The 19,039-nt window shown below is 39.9% G+C and overlaps 1 protein-coding gene across 1 annotated transcript in view; it reads right to left on the bottom strand.

Moving 5' to 3' along the window:
* vash2 (vasohibin 2) overlaps positions 1–6,177 on the bottom strand; it is a 151,352-nt gene extending 145,175 nt beyond the window's left edge. The window contains exon 1 of the mRNA XM_048536837.2: positions 5,704–6,177. Coding sequence (XP_048392794.1) covers positions 5,704–6,048 — 345 coding nt within the window. The 5' untranslated portion in view covers positions 6,049–6,177. The remainder of the gene's footprint in view (positions 1–5,703) is intronic.
* Positions 6,178–19,039: the final 12,862 nt, after the last annotated feature.

The following is a 19,039-nucleotide window of genomic DNA, read 5'->3' as shown; positions in this document are numbered from 1 at the left end:
TGAAGTCCTGGAAGACTGGAGGGTAGCAAATGTTGTGCCCTTACTCGAAGGGCTGCAAAGAAAAACCTGGGAGTTATAGACTAGTAGCTTAACATCTGTGATAGGTAATTTGCTTGAGAAGATTTCAAGCGATAAGGTATACATGCATTTAGAAAGACAGAGTTTGATTATGAGTCGTCAGCATGGCTTTGTGCTTGGGAGATCATGCCTCACAAATTTGTTAGAGTTCTCTGATGAAGTGACCAGAAAGATTGATGAGGGATGGCAGCAGTAAGTAGTCTATACTGATTTCAGTAAGGTCTGATAGGGTTTCACATGGTAGGCTGCTCTGGAAAATTAGATCACATGGAATCTATGTGGAGTCGGCGTATTAGATACACAATTGGCTAGATGGTAGGAAGTAGAGGGTAATACTGGGAGGATGCTTGTCTGATTGGAGGCCTGTGACTAGTGGTCTGCCTCAGGGGTCGGTGCTGGGCCCATTGCTGTTTGTTATCTATATCAATGATTTGGATGAGAATGTACAAGCTGTACAGGCAGATGGAGTTTAATATGGGTAAGTGTGAGGTGTTGCATTGTGCAAAGTCCAGGGGTAGACAGAAGAACTATTTCAAGCAAGTGCTGAAAGCCAAAATAAAGAAATCCAACAGTGACATCAGATCCTAGAAACCATTGCCCTGGATTGGACCAGATGGAGGTAGTCTGTGGGAAGGACTCCAGCATTTTAAAAATCAATGATGCCAGAGAGAGAGCAGCAAAAAGAACAAACCGTGACCCAAACCAGTAATACATGACCAGGAACCTCACATACCAACAAATACCCCTAGATGCCATAAAGCCTATATGTCCCAAGACAGCTTTGTAATCATCCTCAAAATATATGGGCAATTAATCACACATCACAATGCTTGGGATAACAAGGTGTAGAGCTGGATGAACACAGCAGGCCAAGCAACATCATAGGAGCAGGAAAGCGGATATTTTCCAATCATCCTCACCTGCAATGGTCAGGCAATGAAGGTGCTACACCAATAAGTTGTTGTCATTATAGAATTTCTTATTGCTGTAACAGTATGGATCTGAGATATGGCACATTAATTCCAGAAATTTGCATTCATAACACCTTTAGCTAAGAACATGTCCCAAAACTATCGCACATATAATCAAAGAGACATAAAAAGAGAAGGAAGTAAAGGGCAAAGAGAATTACTGAAATTTCTCTTGCACCTTAAAATTTTGATGCTCCTCAACAGGTCGACCTTGTTGACAGAGGCAACTACATAGACCTACTACAGAATGAATAAACCTTGATATCTGGGGCTTACAAGAGGTACCCTAAAGGTCTCGTCATATCCTAGACATAACAATTAATGTTAAATGAAAGTGCACATTAATTGTTTCCTTTCAACTCTATAAATATAAACTAGGTTCCTCTTCATAGTCTTGTTCTATACAGAGAAACCGCTTATTTTTCTACCCTATGCTAACCTAAGATTTTAAATCCTTTGGACATCTTTGAAAGTTCTGAGTACTCAGCATGTATATGTCCTTGTAAACATAATGTGCCAATGACATATGCCAGATTTGACTACTTCAGTGGAACACTAACCACATTGGGTGGATAAAATCAAAACCTCCTGAAAGCAGACCCAAGCATTGAGGTTGTCGCAAACTACTTCAACACACCCTCCCAGTCCTTGGACAACATCTCCTCCTCCAATGCCACAACAATGCCATCCAATAGTTGCAGGAACAGCACTTCATATTTTGCTTGGGAACCCTGCAGCCCAATGGTATCAATGTGGACTTCACAAGCTGCAATATCTCCCCACCCACGACCTCATCCCAAAACCAGTCCAGTTCATGCCTGCCTCCTTCATCTGTCCGTCTTTTCTCCCACCTATCTGCTCCCCTCACTTCAAATCCCACCACCACCTCCTACCTACCAGCCCCATCCCCGCCTCCTTGACCTGTCCGTCTCCTCTCCACCTATCTGCTCCTTTATCCATCATCCATTCGCCTCCCCCTCTCTATTTCAGAATCCCCTTCCCCTCCCCCATTTCTGAAGAAGCATCCAGACCCAAAATGTCAGCTTTCCTGCTCGGCCTGCTGTGTTCATCCAGCTTGTTATCCCAAGCATTGTAATGTGTGATTAATTGCCCATATATTTTGATGTACACAGCATACCAACATTGTACTGCTTCGTTGGTTCAATGATTGCTGTGGCCAATTGGGCTCAGTGGGAGCCCAACACAATAAGTGACTAACACCTCTTAATAGTAAGCTTGCACTTAAAAGGAGAGATGCAATACAGCACACTTGGGTGGTCATTTAGGATGTAATTCTAACTTTGGAAATAATAAACAATGGTGAAAGAGAGTGGACTCCAAGGTCTTGACATCAGCAGCTTAGAGCAGAAGGAGAGGTCCTTCTCCTTCAGGGGCCAGGAGGTCTTGCAAATGGGCACCAAGCTCGCAATGGGAGCATAAAACTATGAAGGATCATGCCTGTGTCAAGCACCAACAGCCTAGATGCATTGTCATAAGAAAGTCAATGATCACACATGAGTGGGAGGGGTCAATGATTGCACCCCCAATGCCATATCCTACCAAGGGCACTACTAACATTAGGCACTCCTCAATTCAACCTACAGTCCATCGTTCACATTCCAACAATCTCAAATAATCAGAACTCATACCCATCATTCAAATACTACACGCACACATAATTACTGCAAGTCTCATTCCTATGTCTCTCAGTCATACAAACTGTGAAAACTTCAAACGCGCGGCCAAAGACGCAAGGGGTTGCGCACAAGGCCACCTGTAAAGCAGCATACTTTCTGGAAGGTTGTCAGGTTGGAGGAGATAGAAATGGATAAGACAGTGCAGGAACGTGACTGAGGGTGAGAATTTTAAAATGGAGCTATTTGTGATCTTGGACTGAGTGTAGAGATTAAATACAGGAGCAACTGAAGTTATGGAGAAGCTGAGTTTTAGAGGGTGAAAGTAAGGAACCAGTCAAAGATGCATAGGAAATGTGGTGGTAAATAAAAAAAATTTTAAAATGATGTGTTTTGTAGTAGCATATGGATAGAGTCAGACGATATTATCCAGTGTAAATAGGCAGTGCAGTGATGGGCTGAAAATCCAGCTGGAAGCTCAACTCAAGTCAAGGAGGATGCCAGTGCTGTGAGCGATCTGGTTCAGCCTGAGACAGTAACCAAGGAGAACGATTTAATTATTAGTTAGGGAATATGATATGTAACAGGAACCAAAGACAATCTACTTCCCACTGTTTAATTAGAGTTACTTTTGGTTTTTGACTGAGTGTTGGATGTGCAATAGAGGGAGGATCAAGAAAGGTAACAATGTGATAGAAACAAAAACAAAATTGCTGGAGAAATTCAGCAGGTCTGACAGCATTGGCAGAGAGAAAGCAGAGTTAACATTTAAAGTCCAGTAATCCTTCTTTCTCTCCACAAACACTAGCAGATGTGCTGGGTTTCTCCAGCAATTTTTGCTCTTCTTACAAGTCTTCAGCATCCACATTTCTGTGTTTTATTCTGGTGGTATAGTAGTGTTGGGTGTTAACTGTATATACACAAAACCTGGCATTGAATTTTCAGATGATTTTGTCCAGGAGCAGCATGTAGGTATGATATAGCATGGACCAAAGATGAATTCAAGGAGATTCAGCAACAATTTTGTAGTTAGAGAGGCTTTAATGTAATGAAAACATTACAGTGGAATATAGGAAGTGTTGTTAGTAACTTTGTGGATGACACCAAAAAATTGGAGGTAAAGTGGACAGTAAAGAAGGTTAACTAGGGGCACAATGGGATCTTGATCAGCTGGGCCAGTGGGCAGAGGACTGGCAGTTGGAGTTTAATTCAGATAAATGCAAGGTGTTGTGGTTTGGTAAGTCAAACCAGGGCAGGACTTGCACTGTTAATTTAATAGCTCTAGACAGTGTTGTCAAGCAGAGAGACTTAAGAGTTCAGGTGCATGGTTCCTTGAAAGTGGCATCGCAGCTGGACAGAGTGAAGACAGCATTTGGCATACTTGCCTATATTGGTCAGGGCATTGAATATAGGAGTTGGGACATCATGCTGTAGCTGCACAAGACAAGACATCAGTGAGTACTGTATACAGTTCCAGTCATTCTGGGTGCAGAAAATATTTACAAAGGATGTTACCAGGTGTAAGGTGAGAAGGGAAAGATTTAAAAGCAAGCTGAGGAGCAACTTTTTCCACACACAGAGGGATGAACTTCCAGAGGAAGTGGAAGAGGAGAGTATGATTACAACATTTAAGAGACATTTGCACAGGTACATGGATAGGAAAGATTTAGAGGAATATGGGCCAAACACAAGCTGAAGTAGTTTCTTTTGCCTCGGAAACCTGCTTTCGTAGATGAAATGGATTGAAGGATCTGTTTCAGTGCTGAATGTCCAAGACTCTATGGCTTCAATGGAGCATTATCAGATGAAATTTTACACTGAACCTTGTTGGAATATTAGGAAAAATAACCAAAACCTTGGCTGAAGGGTTAGGTTTTAAAGGGCCAACCTAAATCTGTGTGGAAGTTTAAGGAGGAAATTTCAGAGCTTAGGATATAGGCATAACCAATGATGGAGCAATGAAAAATTGGGGCTGTTCAAGAAGCTAGATTTGGAGTTGCAGAGATCTTGAGGAGTTATAGGGCTGAAGTGGGTAAGCAAAGGACAGAATGAGGTCACAGAGGGACAAACTCCAGAGATAAAAAACAGTGTTAAAGAGAAGCTATTATAGTGGATGATTCTGTTGATACAAATGGTCTAAATTCAATATTTCTTACATATCACTCCCTTCCAATCTCAAGTTACTTTCTAAAATTTTTCATCAAGTTGAATTAAGAACAAAGCAAAGATTAAGTGTTCAGCTTCAGATATACATACATTCAACACCAACAAGACTCAATGTATTAATACAGTAGCAATGCAAAATTTTAATTCCAAGCTTCACTTCAGTTCCTTACTGTAAACACTGTATATTTGAAACAAACATTTCAGAACATCTATTTTTGTGGCTCACAATTCAGACCAGAGAAAATAGGCAATTGCTTAACTATGCATTAATAACAGTTGTGGCTATTCAGCAGAACAGGGAAGCAAATTAAACTATACATGGACGTAACCAACTGGATTTGTAACACAAATTAAACCTTGTTTGGTCCATTTGAGTGTAATGTATGCTCCCACTCAAGTAAATGTGGAATGTTTCTTAAACACATTGTCACACTTTTAGACTAGCCACTTAAGGCAAAGTTCATGGACAGAGTTTTAAATTGTCTCAAAATATCATACTTTGTTCTAACTTTATCCAAGTGATTTTAAAAATAGCCATAAAAAGGCTTGTGTTTGCTAGATTAAAACGAGAGGAAAACAGATGAGATATCAAGAACCTACATGCACATTTGCTGTGTTTCTCTAATCTACAAACTAATCAACGACAATTTATTAATGTTAACTCAAGTGACGAATTTCTGGTCAGGAATTTAGTAATGTGGACTAAACAAATTTGATTCTCATCACCAAAGATGTATGCAGTAGAAATCAATGTGTCCAAATCGCATGCGTATTCTCACACTGAAAAAAAATGCGAAACACTCAATAATAGCAGTATAAAACCACGTATAAAAGCTGTGCAGGTAATCACTTACCCGGGGTATAAATGCGGCTTGTCTTATACTCTCCTCCATCTCCTTCCCACCCGGGTGTATTTTAGCCACATGCGTCCACATTCTTTGCCAAGTGCGCTCATCAATCGGGAAACCACTTTTATTCACATAGAAAAGCACTCCACCATCTTTCTCGTCTTCTTCTCCGGAAGATTTGCTGGCATTATTACCCGAGGCTGTTACCGGGTTTGCACCTGTAGTGTTAGCAGCCTTTGATCTGGTTTGCTTGCCTACTTTAACACCAACGCTCTTACCACTGACGCCTGTCATGCTGTTGGATCCTGTCCCCGGATTCCCTTTCACTGCCCTTTTAAATGCTGAGGTCATCTACGTCGGATTCATCGCAGCGATATTATTCTAATTGATTATTTCCAGTTTCCCTGAAATTGCTGCCACAGCCATCCCCATGTTCTCGGTCCGACTCTCTCCTGCCTGCTGACAGCAGCTTCATTTTGTTACTCCGTTACCCAGCAGTCGGTAAGTTTCGCTCGTCCTTATTGGCTGAGACCGCGAGTGGTGGGCGGAGCCATGGGTCATTTATGCCATCTCATTGGTTCCTACCCTAGAATATAGCGGCAGTAATAACATTCGCCACGATTCTATTGGCTGAGACCAGATTGTAGGGCGGAGCTAAGCACGAATAAAGCCAAACGTATTGAGCTCAGTCTCAAACCCCAATTGTGACCTTGCGTTGCATAGTAAACGGGAGCGCAAGTCATCTGTAACATATTGAGGGTCGCTCCGTATTCTTCGCAGTGGGTCTGCGCTACTGCCACCCGCTGGCTTCCTCTTTAATGGAAGAAATAATTTCTAATTTTGTGCATGTGGAAAATTGTATGTTCCCTTGGGTTTCAATATGACACGATGCATAGCTCTTTACTGAAGGATCTTCAAGTCAGTTAACTTATTTGTCAATTAGAAAATGTACTGACACATCTGTGAGCAGCCTGTCCGAGTGAACACGGAGGATGAATGGATAGGACAAAAATCATTTGAGGAATACGTTAAAATGCATTGACGTGCTAATTAAATGGGTTGAGGAATTGACTTCATAACCCCTGCAACTAAAGTTATTTTTCTGGTACAAATTCCACGTAAAAATTAATCTGAACACAGTGGTTGGAGGGGACCAAGAACGTAGGGCAACAAATAGGCAACGTAGTCACATCTGTTTTGAGCAAACCCTTTTAGTTTCGGAAGCGATTGAACTATTTCGCATATTCCCCTCTTTAATTAATTGTGTAGTAGCTTTGAAATGTCATGATACAGCACATAAGAATATCCATCAACCTATACTCAACTCTTTGCAAAAACTGTTCTATCATTCTATAACCCTGCTGTTTCTCATGCATGGGAGACTTCCCCTTCAACTATTTATTGGTTTTCGTTGCATGCATTAGTAATTTAGATTTACATGTCGGGGTCATGGTTAAAACATTTGCTGATGATACAAAATTTGGCCCATACTTTAGTGAGGAAGAACACCCTAGACTGCAGCAATATACCATTGAACCTGACAGGAACAGAAGAATGGCAACTAAAATTCAATCTAGACAAGTGTGAGTTTTTTCATTTGAGGCATGGCAAACAAGGCAAAAGAATGCACAATAAATGACCGGTAACACACAAATGTGAGGCACTGTTAACTTCTTTGTCACCAAAATTGGAAGTATTGATTAAGTTACATCTGTGACTGTCACTAAGCCAAACTGTCCCTGTTCATGTATCTTGACCTATCTGCAACCTTTGATACAGTTAACCATACCATTCTCCTCCAATATCCCTCCACCCAATTGTAAGCAACTGCTTTCACAATCATATCTACCTAAATTATAGCCAAAGATCTATTTTTAACCCACCCCCCCCCCCCTCCAGTTCTACATGCTGCCTCTCAAAATCAGCATCCAAAAGCACAGTGACGACAACGTGTAGAGCTGGATGAACACAGCAGGGCAAGCAGCATCAGAGGAGCAGGAAGGCTGACATTTTGGGTCTAGAGAAGGGCCCAGACTTGTCAACTGTATCTCAGATTCTCCAGCATCGGCCGTTCCTATTGTCTCCAAAAGCACAGTGTTAGTTTTCACATGTACACTGATGACACTCAGCTCTACCTTCCCACCATCCCTCTGGACTCCATTATCACTAAATTGTCAGCTGCTTCCCTGACATCCAGCTCTGACTGAGCAGAGATTTCTTTAGACAGGGAGGACTGAAATTATTTCATGCAGTCCACTCTCAAAAATTAGCTCCCTGGCTACTGATTCTCTTGCTGTTCCCTGGAAATACACCAAAATTAAAATATTCTGCGCAAAATCTGACGTCGTACTTGACACTGAGATGAGCTTCTGTCTTCATATTTGCCTCATTACAAAGACTGTCTATTTTCAACTGGTTCACCCCTTTCTCAGATCATCCACTACACAGAGATCCTCATTCATACCCTGATTATTTTTGGACTTGACAATTCCAATGCCTTCTGACTGGTCCTATGATTTACACTCCATAAAACCTGAAGTCATCCAAAACTTTACTGCCAATGATTTACCTTGCACAAAGTGAAATTCAGCCATTATCCCAAAACTTACTGATCTACAATGGCCCCTGGTCACACAATATCTTGAGTTTGAAATGTTCATTGATACTTTCATGGCCTAACAACTCCAACCCCATTCCTGTAAGTTCTTCCAGCTCCTCAGCCTCCAAAATACCCATGCTCCTGTAGATCTGGTATCTACAGCCCTCTGATTTTAATCTCACCAACATTTTTGGTCCTGCTTTCTGTTGCCTAGGCTCTGAGCTCTGGAATATTAACTACTCCTAAGGAAACTTCATAAATCATTGGTTCAACTTCACACCTTTAAATATGAAATATCTTTATACATCTCTGGTTCTGCTTCAACCAGAATAATGTACTCAAAGCTGCGCATCACATTTTAGAAAGAATGTAAATCCATTTAACATTTAAGGTAATATTTTCAAAAATGTGGAACTTCAATTAAGTAGCTAAATGGAGCTGTTCTCCTTAGAGAAGTCAAGGTTTGATAGAGGTGGTCACAATTAAGAGGGGTTTAGACACTGCAGATAGGGAGAAATTGTTCCCATTGTGAAAGATTTGAGAACTAGACAACACTGAGTTAATGTGATTGGCCAAAGGCTCACAATTGACATGAGGTTAAGCCTTTCTTACACAGCAAGTTATTAGGATCTGGAGTGTTATGCCTGAGAGTGTAGTGAAGGCACATTGTTAAATAATGAGATGGGATTAATTAATGATCTCATTGTAAAGGGTCCTCTAGAGAAGAGTGATCAAAGCTTTATTGCTAGAATTTCAAATTCAGGAAGGACAATTCTTGAGCAGTGGCAGACATTTAGGATATATTCAATTCATCCCAATTAAAATAAATTCCAAAGAGGAAGAAAGATTGTAAAGGGGTTAAACCATTCATCTCTAAGCAAAGAAGTTAAGATAACATAAAGGCAAAAACTAAAGCAGACCATACCACAAAGAGCAGTAAAAGGCTAAAAGACTGAGAAAATTTTAAAGGTCAACAAATGGTTACCAAAGAAAGCGATAAAAAGAGCAAAGGTTAATTATGAAAGAAAACTAGTACAAAATATAAAAATGGATAGCAAACGTGTCGAAAAGTATATAAAAAAGAAGGGAGTAGCTAAAGTGAATATTGGTCCTTTAGAGGACAAGACTGGGGAATTACTAATGGGCACACACAACTGACAGAGACACTAAATCAATATTTTGCTTCAGTTTTCATGATGGAGGACACTGAAATAATCCCAGTAGTAACAGGTAATGCAGATTTTATTGAAAATGAGGAACTTCAAAAAATTGCCATCATTAGGGAAAAAGTACTGCACAAACTATAGGCATTAAAGTAGCCAAGTTCCCTAATAGCCACATCATAGGGTCTTAGAAGAAATGGCAACAGAGGTAGTGGATGTATTGGCTATAATATTCCAAAACTCCCTGGATTTTGAAAATGTTCCAGTGGATTAGAAAAAAAATGTTAATGTAATCCCTTTATTCAAAAGGGAAGCAGGAAGTAGGAAACTTTGGACCAGTCAGTTTAATGTCTGTCATCCCAAATTATTAGAATCCATTATTTAGGAAGGAGTAATGGGACATTTGAAACATCAAAATGCAATCCATCAGAATCAGTATGGTTTTATGAGAGTGAATCATGTTCAACTAATTTGTTAAGAGTACTTTGAAGACATAAGAAGCAAGGTGTATAATGAGGCTGCTATAGATGTAGCTTAACGAAGTGTGCAGCTGGATGAATACAGCAGGCCAAGCAACATCTCTGAAGGGTCTAGGCCTGAAATGTCAGCTTTTGTGCTCCTGAGATGCTGCTTGGCCTGCTGTGTTCATCCAGCTCCACACTTTGTTACCTTGGATTCTCCAGCATCTGCAGTTCCCATTTTCACTATAGATGTAGCTTATCTGGATTTCAAGAAGATATTTGATAAAGTGCCACATAAAAAAGTTAATACGCAAGGTAAGGTCACGTGGATTTGGGGTTTTCTTGTTTAGTAGATAGGCTATCTAACAGAAAGCAGAGAGTCAGCATAAATGGGTCTTTTTCTGGTTGCCCAACTGTAACTAGTAGTTTGCCATAGGATTTGGTCCTTGGCTCTGACAACTTATTTTCTATATTAGTAACTTAGGTTCAAGAATAGAATCTATTGCAGCTAAATTTACAGATGACACTAAAATAGTTGTGAAAATAAAACACAATGAAGAAGTAAGAAATGCACCAATACATATGGATAGGTTAGGTAAATGGGCCAATATTTTGCAGATAGAACTCAGCATTGGTAGCTATGAAGTTACCTATTTAGGTCTCAAGAATCGATAGGCAACTTAATATCTAAATGGAGAGAAACTCAAAATGCTTTGGTGTAGGGTTGAGCTGGGACTCCTCATTCATTAATCAGAGAAAGCTAGTATGCAGGTATAGCATATAATAACAGGGCAAACAGAATTTTGGCATTTATTGCTAAAGGAACGGAGAATAAAAATAGGGAACTTGTGTTGGAATTGGAAAAAGCATTGGTGAGATCACAACAGGAGTGCTGCATACAGCTTCTTGAGGAAGAATGTAATTGTATTACAAGCATATCAGAGAAAATTTATTAGGTTAATTCCAGAAATGAATGTCTTGTGTCATAAGGAGAGATTGAGCAGTTTAGGTCTATATTTGCTAGAGTTTAAAAGAATGAGAGTAGATCTAAATTGAGGTACAAAAGATGCTAAAGGGGTTCGACAAAGCACATGTAGATGTTTGCCCTGTGGGGCAATCTGAAATGAGATGTCATGGTTTTAGGTTTCGGGCAACAGATTTATAACAGTGATGAGGAGGAATTACTTCTCTCAAAGGGTCATGAATCTATGGATTTAATTATCTCAGAGTACAGTGTATGCCAGGACACTGAATAAGTTTGAGGATGAGACAGATAAATTTTTAATTAGTGATGGGTTAAAGGATTTTGGGGAGTGGGCAGGAAAGCAGAGTTGAGGCTGAGATGAGATCAGCCCTGATCTTGTTAAATAATGGAGCATGTTCAAGGTCCTAATTAGCCTTCTCCTAGTCTTAGCTCTTATGTTCTAACTTCAATCATGTCTTTCAAAGGGAATTAGATAATTATCTGAAGAGGTCTTCAGAAGAAATGGAAGCAATGGGACAAGCTGAATCGTTCTCAAAGAGAACTGCCATAAACACAATAGACCAAGTGACCTTCTCAACAGGAACTATGCTGTGATTCCAGGTAGAGAGGATATGCAGGATGTATTACCCTTAGTGGAGCTATTAATAAACAGGGGTATATATTCAACAGCTTGCTGAAGTATGAGTAGGAGTTGAGGAGAACTGCTTCATACATCGTGTGAAGGTTTTCTAAAGTTCGTTGCCTGAAACGGAGATAAAGGCACAAATGCTCACTGAATTTAAAAAAGGACTTTACATTCGTTTGAAATGCTGTAAGCAACAAAGAGCTAGAAAACTTTTCCTCACTAGCCAATGGGCTGAATGGTCTACTTCAAGCCGTAAATTTCTCTGATTTCTGATTTATTCAATTCCATTTTATAAATCACTGTAAATTGCATTTCCAACACTCTTTACTCGGTGTATCCCAGGTCCGATATTAACATTATCTCAAATCTGGTGACCTGCCCTTGTGTCACTGGAGACCATTTATCCATATTTACTCTGTCAAATGCCATCATGAAATTGAACATATTTATCAAATTTTCTCCAAATCTTCCTGATCTAAAGAGAACAGTGAAAGTTTCTCTGGTCCAACCAAGCCACTCTAGTCTTTCTTCCCTGATGTCAGTTTCCTGGAACCCACCCCACTTCCAGCAATGAACTCTGACAGTTATTAGATGGCTGGTTATTCCCCAGATTATTTTAATTATACATCTATCAACCAGGCTCCCTGAAGAACTCAATCTCATTCGCAAGTTTCTCTACCATGTTTGCTCTGAAACTCATTATTCACACCAATGCTTCTAAAGTGTCTTCTTTTTACAGTCAATGTTCCTCCAGGTATAGCAGATGTTAAGTTGTCAAGGTTGTTAGTGTATTCATAATAATAACCACCCCATTCTTCTTTCCTCTCCAAACGTATCATGTGAAAAAGCTCCCTTTTGTTTTCAAGTCTCATTTCATCAGGGGCTACATGTGACAGCTGAACTGGGATGTTTGGCATTGCAAAACCCCACAGCTAAACATTTTATCAATCCTCCCCTGCTTTGCAACACTGTTGTCCATTCTCGTGTTTTTCCACTTTTCAGCTGCCCTTCTGTTTTCCCATGAAACTATAGAAAATGACATGTGACAATATGGCTTTTGCCATACCCCACCTGGGCTAATGGGCATTCCACAATATCCTCAAGCATGACTCTACTTCACTACAAGTCAGCAGTTGAACTTCCTTCCCCTAACCTTATGCTAATCATTGTCTTAGGTCTCCTCCATTGTTCTAGTGAAGTTCAAATAGAATTCCAAGAACAGTAACTTATTTATTTTCTGATCCCTCGTTTGAACATGTACTATGTTAGTAACATCAACCTTCAGCTACACTCTCTAACGTCTTCACTGGTGTGGATATTGAGACATGGGGGTAGAGCCAACTGGAGGAACAAAAACAGGTTAGCATTTGTCGTGAAAGCACTAGATCTCTATGAAATATAAGCTCATGAGATACACCATCTGTAAGAGTGTTGGAAATGAAATCTACAGTGACTTATAAATGGAATTGCATAAATCAGAAATCAGAGAAATTTACAGCCTTTAAGTAGACCGTTCAGCCCATGTGCTGGTGAGAAAAATCTTTCCAGCTTGCGCCAATGCTTTGTTTTTCTTTAATTCTGAGTGGAGGAAGCTTTGTAAAATTACTTGGATTTTCCTCTTTAACGTCAGCTTGCTTTCCTTCATTCTTGCTTAATTGCCATTGCCTGTGAATATTCTCATTTCATTTCCATTTTATGCATACTGTTTTTATGCATCTGCATTATGCCACTGATATCACATTTCCTATTCAGCATCTTGTAGGATATTTAGCAGATAAGCTCTACTCTCTGCATATTTGGTTGTGTTGTTTATCTCCCCTCTCGCTCCTTCTTATTTCTTACTATTCTTCTAGCTTTATTAGAATGTTTACTCATCTCTCATTGTCAGTTGTGGTGAAGTTTCCAATTGGGAGAATAACCAATATTTTCTCCACACAAATACTAACTGAACTGTTGTGTATTCTGAGCATTTTCTTTTATGTATTTCATATTTTTAGTGCCAGCAGTTAGCCTTTCTATTTAGTTTGAATAAGGGTGCTGAACTTTAGGACATTCATTTTAAACCTCCAACAAGACTCCAGCACAGGTTGGCTTTAAAATGTGCTGCTCCTTTGAATCTTCTTTTTCCAGCTGGTTATTTTTGACTGTTCTTTCAGATATCCATAAATACAAGAAACAGAATTGTATTGGATCATATTGCAACATATAAACAAACATTACAATGGCAACATTTCAAAACTTTAATTTAATATTCTATGCTTATGGTACCCAGCATTTGCTAAACAAATTATGAACACTGTAAGTAGGTCTTTCTGTAAAATTTAGCTGAGAAAAAGTTGAAAGACTTTCCTTGTTTGGTTTGTTTTTATACAAAAGCTGATCATTTTCATTGCTGCTAATTATAGTTCTGCTCAGTTTCAGTATCCTTCCATTTGATGTGGGATAAGACGGGCCAACGTTTTCGAAACCAAATCCAAGTAGTTAGATCTGGGTGGCAAACAGAAAATAAATTCTGAGAGTTGTAGAGAATACAACGTCAACACTGGTTTCTGAAGATAGGAAGGCCTCTTTCAGCATCAACTTGAGCTGTATTTTAACTCAATTATTCTACTTTAATGGCTCCATGACCCTTGGTACCCATGCCTGTATGGAAAAATGTTTTGGACAATTTGAGAATTCCACTACCATTTGAGTGAAGAGCTGCTCCTTGAACAGCCCAGCTATCAGTTTTAAACTTATGACCTTGATCTGGACTCCCTCACTAGAGGAAATAATTTGCATCTGTTCAACCCGATCCTGTAATCATTTTAAAGACGCCGAATTGATCACTTCTCGATCGTCTACATTAATACGAGCACTGTCTAAGAACCTCTCCTCATTATTTAAAGTTTTTAGTCACTCAGTGATGATTTTGTACTGCACTTTCTCTAAGATCACTATACCCTTCCTGAGGAGCAATGCCCTGAACAATGACCAATATTCTATCCAAAGCTTCAAACACTGCAGTACAGCTCCTACTCATTTGTATTCCAGCCTCTTTGAAATGAAAGCTAATATTCCACTAAACTTTCAAAATTCATTTTTGTACCTTTTACTGTGTGTTAAGTCTCACAGGCAGTGTATCTTTAAGAGACATGCTATTGATATCATCACTGTATGGGGCCTGACATGTGACCTGAGGGTAGAAATATCTCAGGTGCCATTTTACTTTGGATTACTTGAAGCATGACAGGCTAATGAAACTATGGCATTCCGTAAAACTGTATAGCTTAACCTTAGCCCAAACACAGATGTGCCCATGACTATATTATTTGTAACAAATGGCTAGCTGTAATAAACGTGTATTGGATCTTTCAACACCACATTATCCATGCTTAGTTTCTTATCTTATGAACGAAAACATACATATTGCTGGATCAGGTAAAGTTGCAGAGGCAACCCCATATCATCAACAGGATTTAAGTTCATTGTGTATAACATAGCTAAATCGTCCTGCACAACTGCTAAGTTTTCCTCATGTGGAACAAATCTAACGTGTTTTACTTAGGTCTAAAGTGACTAAACACAACTTCCTCACATTGAATTTCATTTGCCACAGTTTTGTTTTGGCACCAATTGGTCTACTCCAAGATCCCTTTGCTCCTATAACTCAGCTAGACTCACACCTTCCCTTTCTTCTTATCATTTGCATGTACAAACAAGTGAAATCAGATCAGCAACAGGCCACTCAGCCTTTCTAAATTCTCTTCCATTCTATAGGCTCACGGCTGGTCTGATAACGCTACATCCCTGCCAATCCCTGAAAACTTTCACCCCTTTATGTTGCAAGCTCAATGCTGGCTATGCAAGCCAATAATGGCAAGGTATAGGCACCTTGGTTCCTTAACCAATGACATTAAAGAATTGTAAGATAAACAGATCAAGTCCGAGAAGGAAGAATTAGAGCAGACAGATTTGATAACAAATGAAGTACAAAAATATTGCTCTCCTCCATTTCCCCAATATTAGACTTGCACTATTTTTGTATAGTAGATCATAAGAGCTGTCTTCTCTGCAGTCTCTGTTCTGTTGGGGAGATATAAATATAGTTACTTCAATAGTAGCTGCCTCCTGTGGGTCCACACCTTAAGATTACTCACAGCAACGTACTAATCACACACACTCCTTCCTGCTCTTACACCTATTGTTGTGCAGTCATGCTGCTTCCTTTTAAATAACATGGCCAAGAAATAAAAGTTAGATTAACCTGTAGAAGACAGGGAAATAAAGGTTGGAACTCAAATGGAAAAAAAATGCAAAAGAAGTAAAACTTGACAGTTTTAAAGTTAACAATTCACTTTGTGCAAAGTGGGATTTGTGGACTAAATAATTAGTAGAAAAACCTGAGTCATTATGGAGAGACAGTGGCATGGTGTTCACTGATATTGGCCCTGGGGATATGGGTTCAAATCCCACCATGGTAGGAATTCCAGAGTGGCATGTCAAGTTCAATTAATAAAGAAAATTAATAAAATATCTCAATGGTTACCATATAACTATCCATTTTTTAAAAAAAAACACTCAGTTTATTCAGTGAAGAAAATCCATTGTCCTCACTTTGGCTATATGTGACTCCAGAACCACAGCAATGTGGTTCACTCTTAACTGTCCTTTGGAGGCTGTGATTCTCAGAAATAAATAGCCCACACAGCATGGAAAGAGGCTTGGTGCAGACCCACCAAAGAACATCCCACCCAGACCTAACCTGGTAACCCTACATTTCCCATGGCTGATCCACCTAGTTGTACATCCCTCAACAATTTAAGCATGGCCAATCCACCTAACCTACTCACCTTTGGAAGGAAACCAGAGCACCCCCATGCAGAGAACATGCAAATTCTACACAGAGAGACACCTAAGGTTGTATTTGAACCTGGGTCCTGGTGCTGTGAGAGCAGCAGGGCTCAGCACTGAGCCACTGTCCCACCCCAGCAAGAAGGTAAGAAACAAAGCTGCAAAAGGCAATGTAAGAAAAGAAACAAGAAAGCACATCAAACAACTTTACAAATATAAGAACCCAAAGAACTGCGGATGCTGTAAATTTCAGGAACAAAAGCAATGTTGCTGGAAAAGCTCAGCAGGTCTGGCAGCATCTGTGGAGGAGAAAACAGAGTTAATGTTCCAGCTCCAGTGACCCGTTCTGAGGAAGGGTCACCGGACCCGAAACGTTAACTCAGTTTTCTCCTCCACGGATGCTGCCAGACTTGCTGAACTTTGCAAATATGTTAAGAAAAAGAGTGGTGAAGGGTAAATGGGCCCTTGAAAACTCCAGAATGATTCTTAAGAAGGGTCACTAGACTCGAAACGTTAATTCTGTTTGCTTTTCACAGATGCTGCCAGACCTGCTGAGTTTCTCCAGAAATTTCTGTTTCTTTTTGTAAAGGAAATAATGTCAGAAACTACAATTAAAAGTTCAACAAAAATAGAAGTGATATGCAGATACATTTACTATTGTGCCACTCAAATAACAGAAAATAATCGTCTTTCAGAATAGAATATCCAATTATCTGCTCTTGACATCCAATGACATGATCATCGCTGAATCCCCTATGCGCACCCTGGGAGTTACGATTAACCAGAAACTAGACAGGACCAGCCACACAAACAATATGGTTACAAGAACAGGTCATGTGTAAGGAGTTCTGTGACTGGTAAACATCCTTCCATCTCACCAGTGTTCATCAGTCATCTACAAAGAAGGAGTCAGGAACATGATGGAACTCTTCTCATTAGCCTAGATGATTGCAGCTCCAAAAAGACTCAGGAAGCTTGCCAATAACCAGGGGACAAAGCAGCCTCTTTGCTTGACAGCTGACCCATCACCTTCAACATTTACTCCCTTCACCACCAACAAACAGGGGCAGCAAAGTGCCATTTACAAGTTGCATTGCAGTAGCTCCCAAACTCATGCTCTCTACAATGTAGAAGAACACAGACAGCAGATGTATGGGAACTATACCCTCTGCAAGTTGGCCTCCCCGCCCCACACCACCCAGACCTAGAGCTATGTTGCTGTTCCTTGCCTGACACTGGGTAAAAATCCTGCGGAAATCCCTCGCTAACTGCAGTGTGAGTAGACCAAAACCCCAAAGTACAGCAATTCAAGAAGGCAGCTCACTACCAGCTTCTTAAAGGATATTGAGGGGTAGGCAATAAAGGCTGATCTGGCCAGGAATGTCCGCATCTCAAATGAAAATAAATAAATTGCAAAGCCAGACTTGTAACATTTTATTATATCTTCTGTCACATCATGAAATCAAGCAGAGAATACAACAGGTTTCAACAAAAATGATGGGGGAAAAATGACCAACCAAAAACATGTCACAAAGGAGGACTTAGAGAAATAGAACACAGACACAAAGATTTAAATATAAAATGGTTAATTAAATGGAGTCTAAGTACAACTTCAGCAAACTATAGTCGTTACAATGGCAAATTTCTGATTCAAAGTTCACCACTGTTTAAGCAGATTATAAGTCTTCCAAAAACGAGGGATGCAATTTTCCTTATTTTGTGTTTACAATAAGGTGTGTATTGTGTGTGTGTGTGTGTGTGTGTGTGTGTGTGTGTGTGTTTGTCTGTTTGTGTTTAGAAACAGGTGGCACCACAACCTCATCAAGAAAGCTCAACCATCCATGCACCAATCAGTTTATGAAGAGCTGACCGATAGTGTGAAGAAGATATTCTCAGTTTATTGCAGCTCTCCCCCCCAACTGCTGCTCAATATCTATGCCTCAGGAGGATCTAACTCTTCTGACTGGATTGGGTTTTGCAGGGAGACAAGGCCAGAGAGGTCAGAGGTAACACTTTCAGCATCCATCCCTTTGACATCCATCTGTGCAACCGGTTTTCCCCAAAGTGGGGAAATTGGAGTCCCAGTTGCAATCCAGCAAGCAAGTGGCTGGGGTTACCTAGTCAAGAAACTAACCATGTTCCTCACCCACTGGGAAAGTAAATAATCAGGAGGTGGCAATCATTGAGGTTGTTAATTGACTGTGTAAAGGTCACCCATGTATGTTGTCATCCAGGATTTAATGAATGAAAAAACAAGTGGCGGCCTTGCCAGAGAAATTCACTCTTCTTCCCACCTCCGGGGGGATGAAAATTCCAACCAGAGAATTTTCTTGCATCACTATTTTGTTGTATCACTGTTTCTTCTGAAAAGGGGCAGATTTTTTCCAATTGCTGGCAGGTATCAAAACAGATGATCAATCAAAAACCTCAACTCATATCTTTTCTACTGGTGATCTCTCAACTTTCTCAGTAAATTATTTGATCTTCAAAGGACATCTTTATCCCAACAAAGTCTTGAGGGTTATATCTGTTGAAGAATCATTTCTTGCAGATCCGTTGCATAAAATTTCAAACTCTGAAGCTGTTTCTAAGAAGCGGAGTTGAAGACACCTCTTATTTTTGAGTCAAATATATTTATAAAATTGTGTAAATCTAGTTGCTGGCTGCATTTGTGTC

The sequence above is a fragment of the Stegostoma tigrinum genome, chromosome 9 (genome assembly GCF_030684315.1).
Source record: "Stegostoma tigrinum isolate sSteTig4 chromosome 9, sSteTig4.hap1, whole genome shotgun sequence".
Lineage (NCBI taxonomy): Eukaryota > Metazoa > Chordata > Chondrichthyes > Orectolobiformes > Stegostomatidae > Stegostoma > Stegostoma tigrinum.
The sequence above is the reverse complement of the archived record's forward strand: the minus strand, read 5'-3'. Positions and strand labels throughout refer to the sequence as shown.